General features: G+C 32.9%; 1 protein-coding gene across 31 annotated transcripts in view; it reads right to left on the minus strand.

Moving 5' to 3' along the window:
• The window catches only part of tenm4 (teneurin transmembrane protein 4), a 463,933-nt gene that overhangs the window by 344,743 nt on the left and 106,690 nt on the right, over positions 1–12,500 (minus strand). For 27 of the 31 annotated variants that reach the window (XM_073922734.1, XM_073922733.1, XM_073922731.1 and 24 more), the window contains 1 exon segment: positions 3,449–3,733. In XM_073922734.1, coding sequence (XP_073778835.1) covers positions 3,449–3,671 — 223 coding nt within the window. In that variant the 5' untranslated portion in view covers positions 3,672–3,733. 31 annotated transcript variants of the gene reach the window in all.

Genomic DNA, 12,500 nt, shown 5'->3' on the forward strand with positions numbered 1-12,500 from the left:
ACTTAGTATGGTGACATTCTTTTTGGCTTAGTCACTTTATTAAAAATGAGTCACCACAGTGGAATGAACCTCCAACTTATCTTATCCAGCATATGTTTTACGCAGCGGTGCCCTTCCAGCCGCAACCCATCACTGGGAAACATTCACACACACTCATACACTACGATCAATTTTAGCATACCCAGTTCACACATGTCTTTGGACTTATGGCGGAAACTGAAGCAGCAAAACAAGCAAACTCTACAGAGAAATGCCAACTGACCCAGCCGAGGCTAGAACCAGCAACCTTTTTGCTTTGAGTTTAACGTGCTACCCACTGCGTTGTAATGAGGGTCCTGAAAGTGGTATGGTATGGTTCTCTATTTTTCCACTGATAGTGGAAACAGAAAAAAATGCGTACCATACTGATCTGTATTGAACCATACCTTTCAGTGTAAACAACAAGCCATGAGAACAGTGCGAGTAAACTTCACTCCCCTGGGTTCAAGACACAAACTATCAACTGCAGTTACTTGCAGCAGGGATAAATACAGCCAAAAGAGTTACATTAGCACATTCGATTTTAAAACTACTTATTACAGCAGAACATCTTTGACAGAGCGTGTCATCTCATATGACGCTAAATTGCCAGAGAATATTCGATAAATGAAACCAGCTGATATTTAATCAACCCAGGAAAGCCTAACGAGAAGTTTATATTCAAAATGTAATGCTCAAACCCACTTGAGTGCACTCAACACCACATTCAGTGCGCGCTCATGTCTGGTGAAGGCCAAAGGTACAAGAAAGAGGAAGCCGTTTAGATGGAGCTAACTGCAAACTGTAGATTTATGCCTGACAGCGAGCGCAATAACAGTTAGCGAGCCTGAGAGCAACAACGCATTTAGTATTCATGGAGGGGAAGTGGATATTTTTTCAGGTCACCATCAACTGGACACATTAGAAGGTCATAAAAGACATGAGCGAATCAGCATTCACGACACCCCCCCCCTCTCATTAAAGTCCCAGCACACTAATGGCTGAGCTACAACACCGCATTGAGCTTTCCTTTTATCTCTCCGCTTTTAGATACTGCTTTTGCAAAGCGGCTGGAATATATTAGCGACAGATCAAATCGTCACCGCAGTCTCTGTTAATTGCTGGAATGCAATCACTCCGTGAGGCGTATCTGAAAGATGTGCTGCAGATCTCCAGTCAGTGAGATGATCCCCCCTCCACCCAATAGCGATGGTTCGGCTCATGTTAACAAGTATGTGTAATGGATATGTGCTTTAATATGAAGTGAGCGAGTAAAATGATGAGGGGCACAGCTTTCAACACTTCAAAAGCAAATAATAAGCAGAGAGGTCATGTATCAAGGATTATTACGATTTAATTGCATTCTTAGCATCAAAAGTTTTAATAGCGGTCATTTAAAGGAATCATCATGTTCTAAAATGTTTCATTTTTTCCCTCTTAATAATGATCAAACAAGCACTCAGGACCCAAATTTAAGCTCAATTTTTCAAAACAAATCTTATATGCAAATGAAACAGTGTTTTTGTCTTCACTTGTGCTCATTTCTATTCACTTTTTACTTTAAACTTATAGAGGCAGTGGCGGTTCTAGCTTAAATGGCACCCTGGATGAACCACACAAAGTTGGGCACATATAGAATATGCCCAACTTTGTGCAAAATATAGACAAAACCAGAATTGGCATCATAAAAAAAATAATGGAACATTTATAATTATAAGTAAATACAGTTACAAGTACATATGTATAATGTAATATAATTATGAATGTAATCCCTTTACTTTTTCAGCAGGGGAGATAACACTTACCCTAGACATTTATGATCAATAAAGCTTTTAAATACTTTGTCAAAATGTAAATAAACATATATAGTTTCAGTAAGTATTACTATTGTACCTGACAATATGAGAAAAATTGAGTAAGTAATTATAGAGTAATTGTCGATTAAGATAATTTTTTTTTTGAGAAATTGTTATAACTTTGCTTGAAAGTCAAGTTTACATACAATAAGATTATTATGCCTCTGAAAAAGCTCAGATGATGGTGTCAAGTTTCTAATTGGCTAATTAACAACATTTGAGTTAATTGGAGGCAGTAGAATAGTATTTAAGGAAAACCTCAAACACACTGCTTTCTTGTGTGACAACATGGAAGTCAGAATCAAAAAAAAAAAAAAAAAAAAAAGCCAGATTACAATTTGCAAATTTACACTGGGAAAAATATTTATTTTTGGACACTTGTCCTGTGGTTTGACGGAACTAAGATAGAACTGTTCGGCCATAATGACCAGTGCTACATTTGGAGGACAAAGGGGAAAGCTGACAGGCCTAGGAACACCATCCCAAATGTGTATTATGGGAGGCGGCAGCATCATGTTGGGGGGCGGTTTTGCTGCAGGAAGGACTGGTCCACTTCACAGCATAGATGGCATCATAATAAAACAATATTATGTAGAAATACTTAAGCAACATCTCAAGACACCAGCCACGAAATTAAAACTTGGCCACAAATGGGTCTTCCAAAAAGACCATGATCCTAAGCATACTGCCAAATTACTAACAAGAGATTATTAACAAGAGAGTAAACATTTTGGAGTGGCCATCACAAAGCCCGGACTCAGTCCTATAGAAAATTTGAGGGCAGAGTTGAAAAAGCTTGTGCGAGCAAGACAGCCAACAAATCTGACTCAGTTACACCATTTCTGTCAGGAGGAATGAGCCAAAATTCCTTTAAACTATTGTGAGAAGCTTGTGGAAGGATACCTAAAATATTTGACCATAGTTAAACAGTTTAAAAGCAAAGCAAAAAACTAGAAATGTATGTAAACTTTTGACTGTCTAGAAGTGAAAAAAAAATTCTCCCATTATTTTGGCATTACGCAAATGCAAATCGTTTAGGTAATCCTAGTGGACCTAAAATACTAAACATTTAGTGTGATTTACCATTAGACAATTAAAAAAAAGGTTATGTTCTTTTTTGGAGTCTATGTAAACTTCTGGTTTCAACTGTAAATATCTTAATATTGTATAAAAAAAGAAAAAAAAATCAATAAAGAAATATTACTTTATAATAAGAAGATAAACAAAAAATAGAAGTAACAGTTTTCAATTCTGAATGAACTGTTACCACATTGTTCAGTTAGTCTGCCATACAAATGTGAAAAATTCAGGCCTGATGGTGATGGTGAAGGTAAATTCAGCAGAGACATGCAGCAATCAGAAACGCATTATGCTTTAATAGGCAAATTATAATGTCATCAATAACGCTTCACTTCTGCAAATTAGCCTAGACTGCTTTCACGGTAAATGCAGAACATATTGGAGTCTGTGTGTCAATTTGAGCCCAAACTGGAAAACCCAGGCTAATTCCAACCATCTTTTTGCATTTAGAGCTGGAAAGTGTAAGAAATCAGTCAGTGGTGTTTCTAGCTCACCTTGTCTGCTGAACTCGTCGGCCTCATGGTGCACCAGGTCTTTGACGCGGCTGCCATAAGCCAGTCTGGAGTCCTGGTCGAAGGCTTTGAGGGTCTCACTCGAGCTGTAAGATTTAGGGTTGATCTTGCCATCCTCGCTGTCGGCGGATGAGCTGGTGTAGCGGCGCTCCGTGTCCCGCCTGGAGGTCAGAGAGCGGTAGGGTCTGCGTTCCTTCACTTCCATCACGGACACGTCTGGAGTATCAGCATGAAAGAGGGAAAAGAGCTGCTTCAGACCATCAGATTCTGCAGGAGACACACAGATATAAGAAAACAGTAAGGTTAACTGCTTTTTCGCAAATAAAACCTGAAGTTTCATTTTAAACATTATACTATTTAACACACACATAAATACTAAGTAAATAACACACAGTTCTTAAAGTAAAAAGGCTAAAAGGTGATTGTATTTTCTTGTAAACTGTACTCCAATAATTTATAACCAACCAATAACTCTATATAAAATCTCTGTAAAAAGATGTTTTTTTTGGAGTGTGCATATGTAAAAAAGAGCCACTTCAAACCGTCAGATTCTGCCCAAGGTCAAGCTGCTTTATTATTAACACACATATTTACATGTGATTGTATTTTCTTGTCAACTACTCCATTTATTTATAGCCAACAAACCAATCAACTAATCAATCAATCGATCAATTAACCAATGAATCCATCAATCAAACAACCAACCAAACAAACCATTAATCGATTTATCACTCAACCAACAAACCAATCTATCAATCAATCCACCAATAAGTACATCATACATTATATCAATTAATCAGTCAATCAACCAACCAATTAACCAAAAAGCTAAACAATCCATCAACCAAACTATCCACCAATAAACCAACCAACCAAACAGCCAACCAATCAATTAATCTATTAACCAATCCATCAATAAACAAACCAATCAATCCACTAATCAACCATCCAACCAAGTAATCAATCAATCAATCAATCAATCAATCAATCAATCAATCAATCAATCAATCAATCAATCAATCAATCAATCATGTTGATCAATCAGTCACTCAATCAATCAATCAGCTAATTAACTAACCAAACCAAGCAATCCATTAAGCAACCATCCAGTCCACCAATCAATTAAACAAACAACTAACAAATCAAACAATCAATCAAACAACCAACTAACCAATCAATCCACCAATCAACCAATTAACTAACTAACCAATCAATCAATTAATCATTCATCTATCCGTCTAATCACCAATCAATCAACCAACCAATCAATCCACTAATCAATCATGCAACTTAACCACTGTGATTAGGGTTAGTGTAAGCTGACATGTACTTGCAACGTTTCTTATAGTTAATTTCTTATAACTAATTAACCTTACAACCAACCAATCAACCATACAACAAATCAATCAATGAATTAACCAGTCAAGCAATTAATTCATCAATCCAGCAACCAATCAACCAACTGTCCCACCAATCGAATCAATCAATCTATGGTTATTTTAAAGTTAGTCATATGAAATGTTTTTTGAGTATTTATTAACATATGCTCACCTAAGTGGCATTTGTTTAAACAAAGTCATACATTAATTACATACAGATAGTAAATATTACAAATTTAAAAATGTTTTGCATTTAGTATTATTTTAACCCTGCTATTTGGTCACTAATACTGCATTCAATGTTTAACATGAATTGTTTGATTAAAGGGATTTATGTCATCAACAATATATGTACATGATTGACACAAACCTTTTAAAAAATTCAATTTCAATTTAATTCAACTTTATTTGTATAGCAAAAGTAGATTGTGTCAAAGCAGCTTCACATAAAAGGTCATAGTAAAAATGTATTCTGGTTGTTTTATGTGGTGAGGTCTAATTGACCCCATTAGGGGAAAAGGTAAGAGCTTTTTTTTTTAATCATATTTGTGTTATGTATTTATATTATAATAGTATGTAAAGAAGTTTTTTTCAAAATATAGTTATGCTATAAATAATAAAAATGTTCAAAATAGCAACAGAAAAAGAGTAAAAAAAATCATCGTACAACAAAAAGTATTAATTATTTTAAAATATATGCATAAAACAATCTAGCTGACCACAAATTGTGTAATTAGAAAAAAGAGAGCTTTTTTTGTATGTGTGCATGAGACCATAAAAAATTTACAGTTAAAAATAAGCCAGAATTGCAGACTCCTTTAAACTATTTCTCCCAGTCGGTTGATATCATGCAGCACTGCAGCATCTTGAGGGAAAAAAGCAAGCAGTATTCATTTTGATCAAATTCAGCACAACAAATCTTGAGGCTGTAAAGTTTATGACTTGAATCTCCTCCCTGTGTTTTTACCGCTGATCCGCCAGCAGATTTTTAGTGGCAGGTTCCTTCTGTTTGCTTTGCGCTTTACACAGCCTCAATACTCCTGCAGAGACTCACAACTACCTAAAACAGCCATCATTTATTCCCCACCATGTGCCTACAAATATATATGACTTCCTTTCTTTATAATAAATAATAAATAAATGTCAGTGGTCACTAAAATTCCAGTAGATAATTTATTAGAACAAATACTGTTGAAGTCAGAATATTTATCCCTCCTTAAATATTAGCAACATATATATTTAAGCAGGATGATGAAGATGAAACCAGAGTGGACACTTTAGCAAAAACAATTATGCAAAACATAGCCAAGAAAACTCTCAAATGCTTCCAGAGAAAGAAAATCAAGCTGTAGAATGGCCCAACCAATCACCTGAACTAAATCCAATAGAATACTATTTAATACTAAATAAAAATCTGATATAAGAGATAAGACCCACTGTTTGTTTGTATAAAAAAAGTAAGCAAACATTTTTACCACTAGCTGAACACTAATTATTTATATTTATTTTACAATTTCAATTAATTTCTTTTTAACAGTGGCTCAAATTCCAGTGGTTGTACTGTAGGGTAAGGCTCACAAAAGCATAGCTCAAGTCAAAATATTATAAGTAATAATAATAATAATAATATTTAAATTATAAATAATCCTAACTATAAATAAAATTGTAAATGTTATTCAATGTAAAAAAAAAAGTTGAGTAATTTAGTTAATCAAAAAATATATATATTTTTTTTAATAACTAAATTATTTTTTAACAAAATCACCCTGCTTATTATTTCCAAATTATGCTTTTCAAGTTATCTGATTAAATTTCCCAATCATTTCTTTCTCCATGTTGCAGAAAAGACAAACACTGCAATATGCGATGTTAGTAAAACATCTCCTTTTCCATTTTACTAAACAAAAGAAATCTATATGGGAATGACATAAAGGTAATTAAAGCAATATTTATTTATTATTATTATTATTTTTTGCATTATATTCAACACACAAGGACACATTATTGAACGTGCAAAGGAAAATTAATGGACATCACCGTCTGCCTTATTAATATTCAACCCTCATCACAAATCCTCATTACAAAGCAAACAGCAGCACTAGAGCTTCTTATAACAAACACACACACATACACACACACACACACACACACACACACACACACACACACACACACACACACACACACACACACACACACACACACACCTCTGTAACTACATCACACTTTGTAGCATAATGTTAAACAAAATGGTGGTGTGCGGAGAAATAAATGACAAAAACAGACAGACTACTTTTACAGATGAAACCTAAAGTTTTAATTGGAACATTGTACTAAATAATACAGAGGGGGAAAAGGCTGAAACGTGATTGTATGTTCTTATAAACTGTACTCCATTCATTTATAACCAATAAACCATCAGTCCACTGACCAATTAATCAACCCATCAGTCAACTAACCGATCAACCAAAGAATCCATAATTCAACCAACCAATCAATCTATTAATCAATTTACCAATCACCCAACCAATAAACCAATCCATCATTCAATCCACCAATGAATGCATTAATCAGTATTTCAATCACCAATCTATCAGCCAACCAACTAATTAATTAAAAAAAAAAAAATCCAGCAATCAAACAACCTACTAATTTACTAATCAACCAACCAACCTATCATCAATTAATCACCCAACCAATCAATCCACCAACCAACCAATCAACCAATCCATCAATCAACGTTAATTTCAATATTCATTTTAATATTCAAACCTCATCCCAAATCCTCACTACAAAGCAAAAAGCAGCACTAGAGCTTCTTATAACACAATAACACATACACACACACCTCTGTAACTACATCACACTTTGTAGCATAGTGTAAAACAAAATGATGGCATGTGGAGAAATAAATCACAAAAACAGACTGCTTTTACAGATAACCTAAAGTTTTAATTTGAACATCATACTATATAGCATAGAGATAAATACTAACTGTACTCCAAACTGTACTCCATTCATGAATAACCAACAAAACAACAATCCACCAATCGATCAGTCAATAAATGAGTCAACCAATCAATTACCCAATGAAATCATCAATCAATCAACCAATCCATCAATCAGTTTACCAATCAACCAACCAACCAACCAACCAATCAATCCATTAATCAATCCACCAGTTAATACATTAATCAATATCAATCAGCAATTAATCTATCAACCAACCGAACAACCAATCTACCAATCCACCAACCAAACAACCAACCAATTTATCAATTAATCGCCAATCAAACAACCAACCAATAAATCCACCAATCAAAAGACCAACTAACCAATCCATCAATCAATCCACAGTCATTTCAATATTTAAACCTCATCTCAAATTCTCATTACAAAACAAACAGCATCACTAGAGCTTCCAATAACACAATAACACATAATCATACCAATCAGCCAACCAACCAATCAATCCATCATTCAATTCACCAATTGATGTCAATCAATATATCAATCATCAATTGATATATTAACCAACCAAAAAATCCATTAATCAACCAACCAAACAACAAACCAATCAATCTATCAATCAATCAATCACCATTCAATCAACCAACCAATCAATCAATCAATCCACTAATCAACCAACCAACCAATCCATCAATCAATCCACAGTAATTTCAATATTCAAACCTCATCCCAAATCCTCATTACAAAGCAAACAGCAGCACTAGAGCTTCCCACAACACAATAATACACACACACACAAACCTCTGTAACTACATCACACTTTGTAGTGTAGTGTAAAACAAAATGGTGGTGTGTGAAGAATTAAATCACAAAAGCAGACGGTCTGTAAGAAGACTGTGGAGCTGATGAGAGATGGACTCACTGAAGACCAGGAGTTTTTTTTTTTTTTTTTTTCAGCGTCGATCATTTCATTTGCTGGACTTCAGCTCTGATCCACATCAAGTGTTTCTGACAGAACAAGCTTTACTATCAGTAATGGATTAAACCACATGCTGGGTGGCTTCCAGACATTTCAGACCACAGCACTTCATTCATCCACTGCATCTACTGAAAGAGCAACTAAAAACAGAAAACAGGACACTAAGAATCTGATACAAATTTATCTTAAAGTTGGCATGAAGAGGAAGTTGCTGAGACTCTTATTTTAGTATGTTGATGTACTTACAAATGAAATAGAATATTGAATAGGGGCGGAGCTTTCTATTTGTGCATCATTCACTCTTAGCAAACTAACGGTAAGAGGGACGTGGTTAAGAATTTTGTGTCTGAAACTGACATCAACAGGTAAGGATTGCATCTCCAATCGCTGAAGAAAACAGTCAGAAATTAATTGAAGATAACCAACAAATATATATTTTGAACGTTAGTGATAATGCATCACAAGTAACATGAGTTACATAATAATATTATTTAATATTATAATGATATTTAATATTATGGGTAACACTGTGGCTTAGTCATTAGCACTGCCGCCTCAGATCAAGAAGTGCCAGCTGAATCAGTTGACATTTCTGTGTGGAGTTTGCATGTTTTCCCTGTGTTTGTGTGACTGTCCTCTGGCTGCTCCGGTTTCTCCCACAGTCCAAAGACATGCAGCATAGGTGAATTGAATAAACTAAAACGGCCAAAGTGTATATGTGTGAATAAGTGATTATGGATACTCTGTTATTTGCTGTGTAAAACATATGCCGGATAAGTTGGAAGTTCATTCTGCTGTGGCGACCCCTGATGTATAAAGGGACTAAGCCAACTGAAAATGAATGAATGTATGAATATTATATAATATTATAATATTATATCTAAATAATAAGCAAAGTAATAAATTACATAAAGAATAGTTATATTATTTGGGGTTACTTTTTTAAAATATATATTGCGAGTTTAATAAATTAGACTATTAGTATTATTTATTCATTTATTTTTAATTATTATTAATGCGTATTAATTAATTATTCATTTAAATTAATGTAGTAACAATGTATAATTAAGAGATGATAAATCGATCTTACAGCAATTCGTAACTTTTTTAATTTAGTATGATTTCATAATTCATATGATCTCATTTGTACAATTTAGTACAATTTTTTAATCCCCCAATGATGGTTGGGTTTAGGGGTGGGGTTGGGTTGGGTGCCATGTCTCCTTTTTAAAAACATAAGTTTTCGTAAGACTGAATTTGTACTAATTAGCCACTAAACTGTTTCCTTGTGAGATCAAACTGGAGAATTATTCAAGGACAGATTCATTAGCATGCCAGAGTCTCTCATTCCATGAATTGAGGAAAAGGAAGAAGGGATTTTACTTGACAAATAAGACAATAAAAAGTGGCAAACACATTGCTTTAAACTTTTGATAATCTGTATAATTTTTTTTTAAGATAAATGAAGGTGTAGGTTATACAGTGTGTTGTTAATTGGTGAAATCCTCTATGAACAACAACAACAACAAATTTGAAAAAAAAAAAAAAAAAAACTAATAATAATAAAAACAAACTGCAAAATCTCATACAGATCCATGCCCCGTAAGAAAAAGCCGAGCAAAAGTAACTCAAAAGTAATGTAATGCTTTACTTACCATAAAAAGTAACTATGTAACACAACTAGTTATTTTTAAAAAGGTACTAAATATTGCAATACATACATTTCTTCACTTTTTATTTATTAATTGATTTAATTGTTGGCTTGTTTGTTGTATAACATGTTCTTAAAGTAGCAGGTAAAACAACAGTAAAGGAAATTTTCACTTTTTCTTTACCCAAAATAAAATATCTTAAAAAAAATTATAATAAACCCCCCCCCAAAAAAAAAAAAAAAAAAAAATATATATATATATATATATATATATATATATATATATATATATATATATATATATATATATATATATATATATATATATATATATATATATATTTATTTATTTTATTTATTTTATAACATATACAAATACTATATTTATACTAATATTTATACTATATTTATACTATATTTATATATTTATACTAACTATATTTATGCATAAATCAAAATCACATTTTATACTATATTTATACTATATTTATATATTTATACTAACTATATTTATGCATAAATCACATTTTAAATATTAAATATGGTTTTTTAAATCGCTTAATTCGACTGACCCCAGACTCACTCTTCATCTAAGCCGGTAAAATAAAATAATAAATAAGTCTACAAAATATCACAAGTCAACCCTTGAATCAAAAATAGAAGAGGTTTAATCATAATGGAATTTGATTCTCGATCCTCTTAAAAAATAAATATATAAACGACACTGCGAGTGGGACAATATGGCCGTCTTGCTCTCAGCGTGTCCAGCAGATAAGCTCTTTAAAAGCACTGTAATATAAATGTGTGGCTCTGCTGAAATAATCCACAGTAAACTACATCTAACCCCCCTTAAACTGCCTCTTTACGGCAAAAGCCATTGTGAACCAGGGTCACCTTTTGTCCCGACTGGCAGCTAAAAAGATGGCGGTGATTAATGACTTGGAGACCTCTGATCCGGGAGCAAAAAACAAGAGCCCTTCAGCTCCGGCCGGATCTCCACAAGACTGGAGTTTCTGGGATACTCATTTTTGAGCTTTTGAACGAGTCTTGAAGCTTATGTTAATTTATGCAGAGACAAAAGAGGCTTTATAGGCTTTGTTTTAAGTTAAGATAATAGGCTGAAAAAAATCAGATATCAACATATTTCACCAGTTGATTGATCAAGCTGAGAATTAAAAATATTTATGTATGAAGAGTTTAGATGCTAAAAACCTCTCAAAATCATTTGATTAGTTTTTTAATTATCTTTTTTCTTTAATTCTTGTGGGTAGGGTAAATTATTTTACATTTATAGTGACAGATAAGCTCTGTTCATTGCCTTTCAAGTGAAATAACAGAACAGAAACATAGGAGGTTGAGATAAATTGTCATTTTAGGAGAACATTTCAGACAGCATTTAGAGGTTTTTACATCTGAAATCTTCATATAAATATTACAATTCTATAAAATGTTGCTTTAATTTGCAAATGAGACAATATTTCGCATATATTTCTAGCAAATACTTTTTCTTGCTTTATTTCATATCTTTTATTTCAATCTTTTATTTGACATATTAGTGACAAATGATTTGGGAATTTCTTTTTATCATTTAATAATACTGAAAATACTACACACAGACAGATTTATTTGTTTATTAATTTATTAATTTATTAATTAATTTATTTATTTATTTATTCATTTATTGATTTATTTATTGATTTATTGATTTATTTATTTATTTTTGTAGTCCATTTGAGTATTGGTAAACTGTCTGCTTAATATCTATTGAAACTGCTCCTTCAACGGACATTTACATTAACTGACTATAAGAAACTTCGCCTAACCCTAAGCTCAACCTAACAGTCTGCTTATAGTCTTTGAGAATTAGTTGGCATGTAGATGCAATGTAACTGAAATTCAACAAATGGACCACAAAATAAAGTGTGACCATATTTTCTATTGACTAGATTTTTAGGCAAATTATGGATGAACTAATCCCTTAGTAAAACAACTTTAAAATTCAAATATTATTACAACATTGGTTACAATTATTATTGCAACAATTTGGTGTAAAGC

The sequence above is a fragment of the Danio rerio genome, chromosome 15 (genome assembly GCF_049306965.1).
Source record: "Danio rerio strain Tuebingen ecotype United States chromosome 15, GRCz12tu, whole genome shotgun sequence".
Taxonomy (NCBI): Eukaryota; Metazoa; Chordata; class Actinopteri; order Cypriniformes; family Danionidae; genus Danio; species Danio rerio.